This window comes from Panthera leo, chromosome B2, assembly GCF_018350215.1.
Source record: "Panthera leo isolate Ple1 chromosome B2, P.leo_Ple1_pat1.1, whole genome shotgun sequence".
Lineage (NCBI taxonomy): Eukaryota > Metazoa > Chordata > Mammalia > Carnivora > Felidae > Panthera > Panthera leo.
The window spans coordinates 35,262,549-35,278,492 of record NC_056683.1 but is presented as its reverse complement, the minus strand read 5'-3'; the positions used below and the strand labels follow the sequence as shown (position 1 = coordinate 35,278,492).

Here is a 15,944-nt window from a genome sequence, read left to right as displayed (position 1 = left end):
GTAGAACTTCCTCACCCTGATAAATGGCATCTATGAAAAACCCATCATTGACATTAGACTGAATGGTGAGAAACCTAACGTTTTCCCTCGACGCTCGGGAAAGACAAGGATGTCTGTCTTGCCATTACTCAACATTGTACTGGAGGGTCCAGCCAGGGCAAGCAGGAAAGTAAATTAAAAGTTATCTGGGGGGCACTTGGGTGGTTCAGTGTCCAACTCTTGATTTCAGCTCAGGCCACGATCTCACAATTCATGAGCCCTGTGTCGGGCTCTGCGCTGACAGCATGGAGCCTGCTTGGGATTCTTGCTTTCCCTCTCTCTGCCCCTCTCAACCTCAAGTGCTCTTTCTCTCTCTCTCTCTCCCTCTCTCTCTCTCTCTCTCTCAAAATAAACTTTAAAAAATAAAGTTATTTGGGTTAGAAAGAAAGAAGTAAAACTATGTCTATAGACAACATGATCTCGTACATAGAAAATCCTAAAGAATCCACCAAAAATACATATAAACACTTCAGTGTTTAAACACATAGAAATAACATAATTCAGCAAGGGTACAGGTTATAAAATTGATACACAAAAATCACTCATACTCCTTTACACACACAGTTGAAGAAAGAATGAAATTAATAAACAATTTCATTTATAATAGCATCAAAAATAATAAAATGCTTATGAATAAGTTTTACCAAAAAACCGTACAGTTTATACTTTGAAAATTACAGAACACTGTTGAACAAAAGTAAAGACCTTAAGTGGAAAGACAGCCCATGTTCATGGATTGGAAAACTTTAGATGGCAGATTACACAATCCCTATCAAAATCTCAGACGACTTCTTTGCAGAAATTTGACAAGCCGAAACTAAAATTCATGTGGAAATTCAAGGGATCTAGAATAGCCTAAGCAGTGTTGAAAAAGAACAAAATTGGAGGGCTCATTTTGCAGTTTCAAAACTTACTACAAAGCTATGGTAACCAAGATAGTGTGGTGCTGGCATAAGAGAGACATATAGATCAATGGAATAGAATCGAGGGTCCAGAAATAAACATTTACATTTAAGGTCAGTTGGTTTTGGACAAAGGCAACAAGACAAACGGAAGAAGAATCGTCTTCCACGAAAAGTGCTTGGACAACCGGATGTTCACATGCATGAGAACGAAGTTGGACTCCCACCTCACACCACATAGAAAAATTAACTCAAAATGGATCAAAGGCTTAAATATAAGAATTGAAACTATAGGGGCGCCTGGGTGGCTCAGTCGGTTAAGCGCCCGACTTTGGCTCAGGTCATGATCTCGCGGTCCCTGAGTTCGAGCCCCGCGTCGGGCCCTGTGCTGACAGCTCAGAACCTGGAGCCTGTTTCAGATTCTGTGTCTCCCTCTCTCTGACCCTCCCCCATTCATGCTCTGTCTCTATCTCAAAAATCAATAAACGTTAAAAACAAAAATTTTTTTTAAAAAATTGAAACTATAAAACTCTTAGAAAAAGACATAGGCATAAATCTTTGTGACCATGGATTAGGTAATGATTTCTCAAATATAACACCAAAAAACAGCAACAAAAGAAAAAAAAAAGATAAATTGGATATCATCACAATAAAAACTTGTGTTCAAAGAACATCCTAAAGAAAAATTGAAAAGACAACTCACAGAATGAGAGAGAATGTTTTAAAATTGTATATCTGGAAAAATAAAAAAATAAAAATAAAAAATAAAATTGTATATCTGGTAAGGGACTTATCTAGACTGTAATTCCAATAGGGGCATTCTGGTGGCTCAGTCGGTTGAGCATGTGACCTCATGGTTTGTGAGTTCGAGGCCCACCTAGGGCTCTGTGCTGACTGTGCAGAGCCTGCTTGGGATTCTCTGTCTCTGCCTCTCTCCGGCTCACCCACGTGCAGCTCTCTCCCTCTCTCTCTCTCTCAAAAATAAGTAAACATAAAAAAAAAAAAAAGAATTGGGGCGCCTGGGTGGCTTAGTCGGTTGAGCGTCCGACTTCGGCTCAGGTCTGTGAGTTCGAGCCCCGCGTCAGGCTCTGTGCTGATAGCTCGGAGCCTGGAGCCTGTTTCGGATTCTGTGTCTCCCTCTCTTTCTGACCCTCCCCCGCTCATGCTCTGTCTCTGTCTCAAAAAAAAAAAAAAATTAAACGTTGAAAAAAAATTTAAAAAAAAGAATTTCTACAACTCAATAATAAAGACTTGAATAGACCTCTCTCCAGAGCTAAATGGCCAATAAGCACCTGGAAAGATGCTTGGCATTATTAGCCATCAGAGAAATGAAAATCAAAACCACAATAAGATACTGCTTCACACTCACTAGGATTGCTATAATTTTAAAAAGATAAGTGTTGGCAAAGACGTGGAGAAATGGAAACCCTTGTTGCTGATGCAAATGTGAAATGGCGTGGCCGCTTGGGAAAGCTATCCGGCAGTTCCTAAAAAAAGTTAGAGTGACCACGTGACCCACAGTTACCTACCATACGATACTGCTCCTAGATAGATACCCAAGAGAAATGAGAACATACATCCACACAAAAACTTCTACACGCATGTTGATAGCAACATCAAAATAGCCCCAAACTGGAAACAACCCAAATGTCCATCAACTGACAAATGGATAAATAAAAGGTGTTCTGTTCTAGGGGATATCACTGGGTGATAAAAAGGAATGAAGTAACTGCTTCATGCCACCACATGGATAAATCTTGAAAATGTGTTACGTGAAAGAAGCCAGACCAAAAAAAGGCCACCTGTGTGTGATTCCAGTTACACCAAATGTCAGAACAGACCAATCCAGAGACAGTGGATTAGTGGTGGCTTAGGACCTGGGGTGTGGGGCTTCTTTTTGGGGTGATGAGAACGTTCTAAAATGTTCTGATGGTTGCACCACCCTGTGAGTAAAAACCACTGAGCGGTCACTTTAAATGGGTGAATTTTATATGAGTTATATATAGTTATTTTAGAACACACGCGACGGAGAGGGACGGGGGAGAGAAAATCCCAAGCAGGCTCCACACTCAGCACGGAGCCTGATTCGAGACTTGATCCCCTGACCCTGGGATCATGACCTGAGCCGAAATCAAGAGTCAAGACGCTCGCTCAACTGACGGAGTCACCCAGGCGCCCCATATGAGTTATGTCTTAATTTATATCTTTAAGATATCTCAATATATTGTATCATATATACATGTACACATACACATAAATACGACTATATAATATATATTTACAGTCACCACACAGCCTGACTTGTATGCTTCCTGTTTTAACTGCTCACACTCCAGACAGGCGCTCTCCCCCTCCCCACCAGCCCCTGCTTGATCCCAAGCTGCCCTGTCACCTGCTGCTAGCCGCACCCCCCCACCCCCCCCACATTTGCGCTTTCCTGCCGGACAGCGCTCTGCACAGTCCTGCCGTTGTCCCCTGGGGGAATGTGGCTGAGACTCCAGAACCCTTTCTCGGGATTCCTCCAGGCACCGAGGGCTGGCAAAGCCTTCCGATCTTGTGTGCCAGACGGGCCTGGGCGGCAGCACCCTGCAAAGAGGTTGTATGCCACTCCTTGCTTCTGGGTCTAAAACCCAACTAGCCTCCACTGGTGACCCCTGGAGCTGGGGGATCCAGCCCCTTGGCCCTTTCTCCTTCCCGCGGGCTGCCTGAAGATGTGAGTTGTGGAGGGGGACGGTTTTTAGGAAGGAAAAGAAAGACGCCCCGAAGGACTGGATGGCGTGTGTGGGGACAGGAGGTGTGGGAGAAGGAACCGTTGCCAGTGGTTGGGAGGGGAACCTCCTCAGGGCCTCTCAGAGAGCCCTCCTTTTGCCCTCCACCCCTCACAAGCACAGACACTCGGTATTCTTACACAGGCTTTTATTCAGGAGTCAGGGGCTGCTTCCCTTCCCTGGTCCCTGCCTGCCCCCCCCCCATAGAACCCCATTCAGGTGGGGCTTGTCCTTCATCTGCCCCTCACAAACCCCCCTCCGGGGCTACACCAGCAAGTAGGGGGAGGGGGCACTCAGGAAAAACCCCCTACCTGCAGAGGCAGACAGTTCTGGCAGGGCCGGTGGGCAGGGATCTCTCTTGAACCCCCACCCAGACCCAGGATTGAGGTGGGAGGGGCAGGAGGGGTCCAGGCAGAGGGTGCAATCATAGGTGGCAACCTGAACTCATAGCCAACCAGGCCTCGCACCCCAAAGGCATCTGTGGATGAGGCGTGCCCTGCAGCCTTTCCCTTCCAGAAGGCCTTCAGCCAAGAAGCATCTTGTTTGGGGGCGGGGGACAGGGTGGGGGAGATGGCAGGAGGACAGCTGATCTCTTCACCCTGGGAAGGCAGAAGGTCTTCCTGGAAACAGTCTCAGACTCAGATGGCTTAAAGAAGAAGCCAGGGGACTAGGAGGGGTCAAGGGGTCTCTGGGAAGCACCGATATCTTCTGTCCCTGGAAGAGCAGAAACGTGACCACAGGACAACGGGAGAATGGGCACAAGTGGCCGCAGGAACACTGCCCAGCACGGTCTGCAGCTAGCTAAGGGGAGACCCCCACAGAGGCAGAGGCACTCCTGGGGCAGAGCCAGGAGTTGGCCTTAGGCCTCCCGAGAGCACAAGGTTACTGGCTTGGCGTCTGGCCAGAAGTTGGGGTCAAGGCTGGGGGGCCGGGGGGCGGCTACTGGGCCACAGAGCAGGACCTTCCCAGGAAACTGTGGCCTCTTGCTTGGAGAAAGACCATCTGGAGCGGGCACGAGGCCAGGGTCCCCCCACCAGGCCTTGCCTTTGAGTGATGACCCCTTCAGAAGATTCCAGCCAGCACCAGCAGAGGCAGGAGCAGCAGCCCCAGAAGGGGGCCCCAGATGTGACCAGGGCCCGACTTCAGCCCTGACTTGACGCTAGGCTTTTCAGGGCCCTCTGCGCCTGTGGGGAGGGAGAGGGCCTCAGCCTGGAGACAGCTCTGCCCGACCTCCCACCCTCCCTGCCAGGCGTGCAAGCGGGGGCCCAGCAGCCAGGGAGGAAGCTCTGACTCAGAGGGTGCATGCCCCGCTATGGCTATAACACCCATGCTGGGGGCAGGGCGCCGACATTCTAGAGGAAGACGGGGAAGTGGGACGAACACTACAGGTCTTACCTGGCAAAGATGACTGCAGGGCCAGGGTTCGCCCACCCACGGCATTAGAGGTGGCAGAGGTATTGGGGGAGTTAGACAGGGACTTGGAGGAGGTGTGCCCCACGTGGTCCAATGTGGCCGGCAGCCCACCTGTCTTGTCCTGGACCGGAGAAACTGAGGCCAAGACCTCACTGGAAGGAGACAACTTGGCCTCGGCCTTGCCTGCTTTCGGGGAGTGGGGTTGTGGCTCCCGTGTCCCTGTCAAGAACATCTTGGGGTGCAGAGAACTCTCTGGGGCCTTGGGGGGCATTCTTGTCCTGCTGGCCTCTTTGTCTGCCAATTGGGAGATGGGATCATTGGTCGATTTGGGGAAGGTTGCTGGCCCCTCATCCAAGGCAAAGGGGCTGTGAGTTGCCAAAAAGGAAGGGACCTCAGTTGTTAAGGAAGGTGGAGCCTCTGTTGCCATGGAGGGGGAATCTTCCGTTGCTAAGGGAGACGGGGCCTTGGTTTCTACAGCTGGAAGAGCCTTGGTTGCCAGGGGGCCCGAGACCTCTGTTACCAAGGAGGACGGATTTTCCGTTGCCAGGGAAGAAGGGATACCGCTTTTCCTAGAACTTGAAGCTTCCGTTGCCAGGGAAGATGGGGCCTCAGTTACCAGGTAAGGCAAATCCTGAGCCTCCTCCGGGTCTCTGATGAGTTCTGATAAGAAACAAGGCTTTGGCATTAGTGCTGTGGCAGGACCCCGTGTCCGGAGCCCCCCGGCAATCAAGATGAGGCGACCAAATGTCTGACGATGACACACAAACACATCCTCTCCAGCGACTATGTCCTTCATTCATAATAAATGATACTTATTTAAAAAATATTTTTAAATTTTTTTAAGGTTTATTCATTTTTCAGAGACAGAGAGACAGAGCTTGAGCGGGGGAGGGGTAGAGAGAGAGGGAGACACAGCACCAGAAGCAGGCTCCAGGCTCTGAGCTGTCAGCACAGAGCCCGAGGCGGGGCTCGATTTCACAAACTGAGAGATCATGACCTGAGCCGAAGTCGGACACTTAACCGACGGAGCCACCCAGGCCCCTAAATGATACTTTTTTATAACCTTGTTGTCTTATTATGACGTTGTAACAGTGGCTTCTCCATCCTCCTCCTCCAAATCCTCTCTGCGCTCACACAATCACTTTTTCAGGGGACTCTCCAGCTAGGTGCCTGTGCCCGACGCAGGCCGGGTCCCTTCAAGTCCACGCCCACCGCCAGGCTCCGCCCACATGGGGGGAACATTTCCCTCTGGTCACGCCCACCTCGCCCGGCGCTCGGGAGCCGCCGGACTCTCCCCTACCCTCCACTTGGGGGGTTGAAAACCGGTCACTTTGAATGACAGGGGACCAAAGTGGCTGAGCAAGGAAGGCGAATTGGGCTTGGGAACCCGCATAGGGTGGGCCCGCCAAGGGCCCCCGGAGGTCGCATCCCGCCAGGCCCCTCCCCCTGACCGTGCACCTCTTGGAAGTCCCGGGAGGCTCTAGGACCGTCCTGTAGGCATCCCTTCCCTCCCCTTCTTTCTCCTCCCCACTCCACCCCCAACTCACCACAGAGGGAGTTCTCGCAGCGGTAGCCGGAGGGACACAGGGAGCACGGAGTCCCTTCCTGGTAGGGCCTCTTTCCCTTCACGTTCCCCCTGCGGGAGGCGAGGACTGTGCTGGGCGCGGGGGGCGGTCCCTACAAACCCCTGTCCTTATCCCTCATACACACACCTAGGCCGGTAGTACCCCTGGGTCTTACTTGCTCCCAACTAACTTGCTGGGTCAATGAGAGCAGACTCCCATCGGTGCCCTCACAGCTCCCCCAAGGGCCCCAGATTGGCCCCCTCCCACTTTCTTAGACTGCCAACTCAACCCTCCCCTTGGCCCTGCTCATCCCCTACCCCCAGGACTCCCTGGGCACTCACGGAGGCTCATAGTTGCAAACCAGCAAATGGATATTGGTCTCCTCAACACCCTGGAGCTTCTCACAGAAGTGGGAGCCACAGCCAATCCTCTCTGTCTTGGCCCAGACCACCTGAAGGAGGGCAAACTCAACAGTTTAGTCTGGGTGGGATTGTCCCTAGCTAGTGTCTCTACACCAGTCTTCTATGGGTGGGGAGAAGAGGATCCCTACAACCTGTGAGATCCAAGTCTGAGGACATGCAGCTTCAGGACAAAACTCTAAACAGGGATTTTGCTGGGCGGGGAGGGGGGGGGCGGTGGTGTGGAATTTGTCCTGAACAATCTAGTTCCCCCTGCCAACCACACACATTGTTTGGACAGGACTCTCTGAAAACTTTCCCTTTGTATATACCCTCATAAATTCTTCTTGTGCATTTTTTTTTTTTTTTTGCAATTTCCTGTGCATTTTAAACAGGGTACATGCAAAGGAATGAATCTCAAATGGGAGAATCTTGGATATCAGTAACAAGCAAAATCCAAGAAACAGAAGAAGCCATTTTGGAAGCAGAGCTTCCCCCAAATCACAAGTAGGCAGGGATCTGCTCTGCTGTTTCTAAGTCTGGGCCCCCTACCTGCTAGAAGGAATTCTGTCTTAAGTATAAAATTTTTAAATTCAAAACTTTCGGGCACTGCCATGGGCCGAGACCAGCAGCCTCCCCTTGTTTCTAGGCCCACTCTGCTCGGGAGTCGCTCAAATGGAGGCCAGTTTTTGCTCTGAGATCTAGCTCTGGCTATTATCCTACACACAACCCCAGGATTGGGATTGTTCTACTTAAGTCAGCTGAAGGTACCAGTATGGAGCATCTCCCAAGCAGAAATGACCCCAGAGTTCATGTGCACTCAGCCCTGGAGAACATGGGGCTGGAGGTGGAGCAGCCCCACTCCCGCTGGGCACTGATGGTAATCCTTGCAGGAAGATCCCGCGCGCACACGCGCGCGTGTGCGCTGTCGCGCGCGCGCGCGCGCGCTCATGCTAGGGGTAAGGGAAGTGTGAGAAATTGCAGGGGACAGAGGGAAGGGAACCAGGGGGGGTTGCTGGGCACTTACAACCTCTCCATCTGGGTGGATGATACTAGGATTCCCTTCCCTAAAGAGTAGCACTAAAAATACCACTCAAAAGAAGCCCTGGAAAGTGGAATTCGTGGATATGGGTGGGAAGATGTTTATTAAAAAAAAAAAAAAATTGTCATGGTATTGTTTGAACAATGAGGATTGGTTGGAGAAAATAAGAACTCAAGAACACTAATGTTAATTCCTCTACACACCCATACACACACCCCTACAGTACCCCCACCCAACACCTCTTATCTGCAAACTCCAACTTTCAAAGTGCAGTGAGAACCCTGACGTAAGCAAAATGTGACTGTGAGGAGCAGGAAATGCTCTCGGAGTCTCCCTGGAACCTTCGCTCAGTGACGATTTGCTCTCATTTACACATAGTTTTCAAAAGCAGAAGAACACGATAGTCTATTTGCTTTATCGGTCCCTGGCAGAGTAGAAGCAGCAACTTAGACGCTATGAGAAATGACAGAAGAGGGACAATGAGACAGAAGACCGCGGGCACAAGCAGCCCTGCCTAACTTAGGTCGGACAGGACCGCTTAGACGTCGGTCAGGATTGCCTAGAATAATTACCGTCCACGAAACTGGCTCTGCGACACTTAACTTAGGTCCCCTCAGTCCGAGGAGGACGGGAGGGGCCACATAGATTTTCAAACGACTAGTGGGTTTTGGAGTCAACTGAAAATGGTTTAGGCAGTTTAAGAAGCGGACTCCCAGGCGGTGAAGGGACAGGTGGCCTCTGCCCCGCCCCGCCCCGCCCGCTGCTCGTAAGCCCCGCCCACTAGTCATGTAGCCCCGCCCAGTGCTCTTGTGGCCCGCCCCCGCCCACCAGCCCCGCGGCTTCGCACCTGCGTGTAGTGGCCGCACATCTGGCCCTGGTCGCAGGTGGCTGCGCTGAGGTTGTAGTGTTCGCGCTCGTGGTGCCACTCCTCCATGGCCAGCGGCACGTCCAAGCCCTCGTCCGTGATGGCAAACAGGTTCTCCCCGCGCCGCCCGCGCTCCTTGTTGTGGCCCCACACGCACTTCTGCGCGTAGGCCTTGGCGAAGGCGGCCAGCTCCTCGTCCCACCTCTGCGGGGCAGGTCGGAGAGGGAGGTGAGGAACGCCTTGGGCTCGGTGGAGGTGGGAGAGGGTTGCGGGAGAGAGAGGTGAGGATACCCACAATTCTGGGGATCAGAGAAGAAGGTTGAAGGTGTCCTGGGGGCCTCTGGGGGCCGGAGACCCTCCCCTCCTCCAGGGTGACTCTTGGCCAAGATCAGGAACAGGTCTGTGCTCCTGGCGGGCTTCTGTGGGGGTGGGGGTGGGGGATGGGAGGGTGCCACCCCAGGCCATGGAGTGAGCTAAGCTTGGGACCATTTACCAGCTGTGTGATTTTAGACAGAGTGCCTGACCTTTCTGAAGTCTCGTGGTGCTTTGGGAGGAATAAATGAGATGGTGTTTGTGACACTGTTGTTATTAATTAATATTAATATCCTCCTGTGTGAAAGGTGGCGGCTGTGTCCTGCCTACCTCCCAGGACTGTCTGCCTGCTCTGAAGACCACAGAACGTCCAGTGAGATGTTCAAGGGCTGCACTGTTGATCCAGCCCCTCCCAACCCCTCACCCTCCCACCATAGATATGATACTCCCCTCTCAGGTCCCACTCTCCCCTTGGGGTCGCCCAGCCTCCATGGCTTTACCAGCTCCAGGCTTCCCTCCCAAGTGCTATTCCCAGGTGCTCTCAACTCTCGTCAACTGACAACCCCTTTCCCCAAGAAAATTAAGTGTCCCTGTGTGACCCTTACGGAGAGGCCTAGTTTCAGAGCCTTGGTGTCTCAAGGAGCTGTCAGATCCCAACGTCCCGTCCTTCAGGCGGGACTTCAGGTGAGGCAGCGGGAGGGGGCATTTTAGGTTAAGGGACCTCTGAGTTCTCTGGGTCCCCAGCCAGGAGGACAGGCCCAATGTGGGTGGGAAGACGGATTAACAAAGGATTGAGGAGGAAAGCCTGGATCCCATTAAACTTTGTCTTTGGCCTCTCCTAGAAATGGATGGCCTGGCGGCAACTCCTGTTCCACCCTCTGGGGGCCCAGCCAGCTGTGGGAGCCAGACGGCCTGTAAAGTGTCAAGAGCTTGGGCGACCCTGAGAGGAGGGGGGGATGGGGCTCCTCGCCCACACAAGGTTCTCAGGAGCAGCTGCCTGCGGGGCGGGGGGGGAGGAGGGGTGGTCACACTGGACTGGGACCCCCCCCCCCCACTTTGTGACTATGGGTGAATCCCTTTCCCTCCCTGGGTGTTTTTGTCCCAAATCACTGGTCCCGGAGCATCTTCAGACTCTGGGAGTAAGTAAGGGCGGGTAGGGAGAGGGAAAGGGCAAGGTACGGGGAACCTGGATCTGGGTGTCTGGGACGATGTGCGGGGCTCCAGACTAAACTGCGACCTCCTTCAGGGTATGTCACCCCAGTGTCTGGCACAGTGCTGGCTCATAGCAGGTGCTCGATACGCATGTGTCAACTGTTGATGACTGAGACAGACCCTGCTGAAAAGCGGTCTCCCTACTGAGCCCGGCTGTGATTCCTGTTCGGGCTGGCTGCGTGGAGTTCTGCCAGTAGAGTCGTTCCTGTGGGTCTCAGGTCTTCTCAGTCTTCCAGAGACCCCCGTGGGTATTTGAGAGTCACGGCACCCACCCACATTGGCCACATGGTCACCATCTGAAAGCAAGTCCGTTCATTCATCCACTCATTCAACACACAGTGTTGGGCACTGTACCAGCCTGGAGGTGAGAGCAAGGACCTAGAAGCCCAAGTTCACATTGTCATAAACTGGTGATTGGGCCACCGTGTGCTAAATGACACATATGCAATGGGTACTATAGAGGCACCAAAGAGGGCCATTTAGAGGAGACACTAAGCTAAGTGATAAAACTGAGGCATTGGTCAGGTGGACGGGGAAAGACATCTGAACCGAGGCACAGCACGAGCAAAGGCATGAAGGTGAGATACAACGTTTTGGCTGGGGAAGGAGAAGCTGTTCAGGTTACTGAGGGAAAAACTGAGCAGGAGAGGAGGCTGGAGGTGTAAGCAGGGGTCAGACACACAGAGGGAGCCTTCTCAGGAGCTGGAGGTCTATCCCGAGGCGGTCAGGAGCCAGTGGGAGCCATTGAAGGGTTTTGAGCAAGGTCAGGCCCATGTGCTGGATTGTTCATTCTGGAAGCAGAGGCCGGAGGCTGGGGGAGCAGGCCGAGACTGTTTTAGGAGTCCTTGGGAGAAGTAATGAAACACTGGATCAGGGTTGTAGGAAGGAATGAGGATGGGGAAGTAGGGTTCAAGGAAAATTGAACCCTCTGGGAGGTAAAAGCGGTGATGATTAGATGTGGATGCTCAGGGAGAGAAAGGCGTCCATGATAACTGCCACCTGCGTCATCCTGGATTCATTCCCTCTTTGGTTAATCTAACACTTATGAGCCCTTACTGTGCGCCACACGCTGTTCTAAGTGCTTTATAAATATTCACTCATTTGATCCTGGCAACCGTCTTACAAGGGACTTGCTATGTAGTCATCATCTTCAATTTACAGATGAGGAAACTGAGACGCAGAGAGGTTAAGGCACTTGGCCAAGGTCGCACAGCTAATACATGGCAGAATCAAGGTTTGAACCAGGCCATCTGTCTCCAGAGTTTCTGTATATACCGCATGCTGAGGTCGAGCCTGAGCCTTGTCCCAAATTTATCCCGGTGTCCCAGGCCATCCCCTCCTCCCATCACTTCGCACCAGACAGCACCGTATCCCCTGAATATCCAAACTGCTTTCCAGAATGTGGCCCCACCCCAAAGTCCACCTCTGTCCGCAAAGCAGCTCCTGGCTTGGGTAGCCAACAAGACTGTAGGGCATCAGGGATCTACAGACGGAGAAACTGAGGCTCAACAATGAGTTCCAGGCCTCAATCAGGGAGCTACTGACAGAGCAGGTGCCAGCCTCCCGTGCTCCTCATCTATCGTCTGCAGTTCCTGGTTGCCAGGCCGACAGGGGTTGAATGGTCCTGCTGTGTGCATTTCTAGAGGCCTTCCTTGACCTCTGTCATACATCATCCCATCTGACCCTCAGGGTAGGAATTGCCAGTCCCAAGTGATAGATCAGGAAATGGAAGCCTTTGAAGGTAGAGGGACCGGTCCAGAATCACTTCGCCAGATTGAACGGAGGAATTAGAACTCCAGTCTCGGACCCTCAGGCTCACTGCTCTCTTCCCCAGGTGTGACCTTGCTCTGGGCCACTAACTGTGGCGTCCCTGGACACTGCCCAGGAATCCTCCAGGTTGGCCCAGAGGACGGCCAGTTCAGCCCTCAGAGAGGGCAGGAAGGGGGTGAATTTCTGATTTTATCTTTTTTCATCTTGAGCATAAACACCCTGCCTCCTGACCTTACCATCAAATAACTCTCCCTCTCGACAGAGGTTACTGCCACCCAAAATCTGGCTTCCATCATCTATAGGAACGTCCCTGTATGCTGACAATATTTGCATGTGTCCCCACCAATATACAATAGTATTTTTTACATGTTTAAAACCTTCTGTAAGTATGTCCTACTGTATGTATATATATATTTTAGATTTCATCCTCCCCCCAGTGTTATATCTGTGAGATTCACTCCATGTTGATATATATGTAGCTCTAATTAGGATCCCATTTTACAGATGAAAAACTGAGGGTCCCTACCAGTTTAAGGGACCCAAATCGCGGGTCTTATTGCGTGACCGAGACAGGATTTGAACTGTGTGATCCGGACCGCTTCTGGCTCCTGTTCTCACCCACCTCCGTAGACCATCCCTCCTCCCTAGGTGCTGGGGCCCTTCCTGCTGCCCTTGTTCCTCCTCTCATTGTATTAGGAACTTCCTGTGTTCCCCCAATCAGGGGCACCTGCATTTTAGGAAGTGCTGGGAAGGAGTCACTGGAGTGGGAAGCTGGGGCTCCCAGGTCTGGCTCTACCGGCTGTGGGACCCGCAAGCCCCGCTGAGCCTCAGTTTCCTGATCTGTATAATGGGGCTGCCTCTGGGGACCTGTGAATTGCATAGTATCAGGAATTCTGTCACTGACCAGAGAGATGAGTCTCTGAGGGAGCTTCAACCCGGGGGTGGGAGGGATTGGGGGGGTCCTGGCTCAGCGCCCCTTCGGTCTGGGCAGGCGAGCGCCGCCCCCCGCCCCGCCAGCCGCACTCACCATTTGCAGCATGTCAGCGGCGGGTGGGGACGCCCGGGCCCGGTAGAGGTTGTGCAGCTCCACCATCACGCGTTTCTCATCATCACTGAGGGCGCCGGCGGGGCCCGTGGTGGCCGCCAGCAGCAGCAGCAGCAGCAGCAGACTGCCGGAGCTGTGCATGGTGGCCGGTCCTCTCCGCCTCTCCCGGCCAGGGGTCTGGCGGCTGGATTTAAAGTCCTCCCCACGCAAGCACCACCCTGGCTGGAGCAGCGGGAGGGGCTGTCTGCAGGGCCGGCCCGGCTCACACAGTGTCTCTGGGAGGGCTGGGTGCTTGGGTCCTGACCAGAGTTGAGTCCACTCCCGGCATTTATGTCCCCTCGGAGTCCTTGGCAACAGCCTCCTTTCTCCCGTAACCGGGGCTCAGGCCAAGAGCTCTGTGCGGTCCACAGTCCCTCCTGAGTTGGGGAAAGGTCCCCCCGGGGGGGGCAAAATAGAGCAACCCAAGTCACACCCACTGGGCGCCCGAGGACAAGCAAGAGGAAGAAAACCACACGGACCCCGTCCCTGAGGATTGGGGAAGATGAGGAAACTCTATTTGACTTACGGGAGCACGGAGGAAGCCAAGATGTGTTCGGTAAAAGGAACGGGCCAACCGAAGCCTAAATCTTGACTCTGCTCCTCTGCCAGCTGAACTGTTGGCAGTTTTGTCAATTGAATCAGTGGCCGTAATAGTACCTACCTCATCGGGCTGGAAGGAGGAGTAAATGAGATCAAATGTATGTGAAGCATCCAGTAGAGTATCTGGCACACAGTAGCCCTCAGTAACCGTAGCCAACGATTACTCATATGGCACGGCCTTGGCCAGCCCCCAGCCCCATGGCGGGGTGGGAGTGGGGTGGGGGGGCGGCCCACGAGAGAAGAGACTGAGGTGTTCCCACTCTGGCTGTATCCTGGAATTGCGCTTTTCACTAGGGAGCAATGTTGGCTTCTGTGTGCCTGTTGAATGCATGTGCTTGAGGTGCTCATTTGGAAGTAGGATGTTGGGACCTTTCCTGCTCTGAATATCGAGAAAATACAATGTGTCTGTTTTTGAAATCAAGAGAGAGCAGAAAAGCAGAGGCATGACTGAGCTGATGCAGCAGGAGTTGGGGAGGGTGGGGTGGGGGGGTGGGGAATTGGAGGGGAAATGGGCCTGGTGGCCAAGCACTTTGATGGTAATGACCATGCAGGGGCAGGGACCAAGGTCTTGGCCTTCCTGAGGCAGGAATCTGGAACCAGTACTCTTGAGTTCAGCTGGGATTCTTTTTTTTTTTTTATATTTTTAATGTTTATTTATTTTTGAGAGACAGAGTGCGAGTGGCGGAGGGGCAGAGAGAGAGGGAGACACAGAACTCAAAGTGGGCTCCAGGCTCTGCGCTGTCAGCACAGAGCCGGGTGCGGGGCTGAAACTCACAAGCCGTGAGATCATGACCTGAGCCGAAATTGGACGCTTAACTGACTGGGCCACCCAGGTACCCCTCAGCTGGGATTCTTTTTTTTTTTCAACGTTTTTTTTTTTTTTTTTTTTTTTTTTATTTATTTTTGGGACAGAGAGAGACAGAGCATGAACGGGGGAGGGGCAGAGAGAGAGGGAGACACAGAATCGGAAACAGGCTCCAGGCTCCGAGCCATCAGCCCAGAGCCTGACGCGGGGCTCGAACTCACAGACCGCGAGATCGTGACCTGGCTGAAGTCGGACGCTTAACCGACTGCGCCACCCAGGCGCCCCTCAGCTGGGATTCTTAAAGGCTGCCCTCTCAGGGAATGGGCACCTAGAAAAAGTCTACTCTCTGGCGTTGGAAGATGTCAAGAAAACCTGTTACTGCTCAGGCCTCTGGGTAAAAACAAAAGCAAAAACAAACACAACTTGGATCACACACACAGACACACGTACCTGTTAGAACTAATTTAGGAACTCAGCAAAGCTGTAAGATACAAAAACAACACACAAAACAAGTGGTATTTCTATACACTAACAATGAATAACCCAAAAGGAAATTAAGAAAACAATTCCATTCATAATAACAATAAATAGAATGAAATTAGGAGTAAACCTAACCAAGGAGGCAACAGACTTGTACATTTATTTATTTATTTATTTATTTATTTATTTATTTTTTAAATTAACGTTTATTTATTTTTGAGACAGGGAGAGACAGAGCATGAACAGGGGAGGGTCAGAGAGAGGGAGACACAGAATCTGAAGCAGGCTCCAGGCTCTGAGCTGTCAGCACAGAGCCCGACGCGGGGCTAGAACTCATGGACCGCGACATCATGACCTGAGCCGAAGTCGGCCCCTTAACCGACTGAGCCATCCAGGCGCCCCAGACTTGTACATTTAAAACCACAAAACACTGGGGTGCCCAGGTGGCTCAGTTGGTTAAGTGTCTGACTCTTGATATCGGCTCAGGTCATGATCCCAGGGTTGTGGGCTCGAGCCCTGCATCGGGCTCTGCACTGAGCATGGAGCCTGCTTAAGATTCTCTCTCTCTTTCCCTCTGCTCCTCTCCCCCACTCATGTGCATGCTCTCTCTTCCCCTTCTCGCTAAAACAAAACAAAACTAACAAACAAAAACTATAAAACATTGCTGAAAGAAATTAGAGAAGACGTGA

The 15,944-nt window shown here is 52.2% G+C and overlaps 1 protein-coding gene across 4 annotated transcripts; it reads right to left on the bottom strand.

The window, feature by feature from the left end:
- Positions 1–3,735: 3,735 nt before the first annotated feature.
- PI16 (peptidase inhibitor 16) lies at positions 3,736–13,978 on the bottom strand. Of its 4 annotated transcripts, none has more exons than XM_042938601.1 (7): positions 13,897–13,978; positions 13,314–13,747; positions 8,975–9,196; positions 7,029–7,138; positions 6,670–6,758; positions 5,105–5,782; positions 3,736–4,893 (listed from the first exon to the last, which is right to left on the bottom strand). In XM_042938601.1, the coding sequence occupies exons 2-7, from the start codon at positions 13,470–13,472 to the stop codon at positions 4,772–4,774; spliced, it is 1,380 nt and encodes a 459-aa protein (XP_042794535.1). In that variant the 5' UTR covers positions 13,473–13,747; positions 13,897–13,978; the 3' UTR covers positions 3,736–4,771. The 4 variants fall into 4 exon arrangements, with proteins under 4 accessions (XP_042794535.1, XP_042794536.1, XP_042794533.1 ...); XM_042938602.1 differs by having other exon boundaries at positions 3,736–4,423; positions 4,754–4,893; positions 13,314–13,897; XM_042938599.1 differs by having other exon boundaries at positions 13,314–13,897.
- Between the last annotated feature and the right edge of the window lie 1,966 nt (positions 13,979–15,944).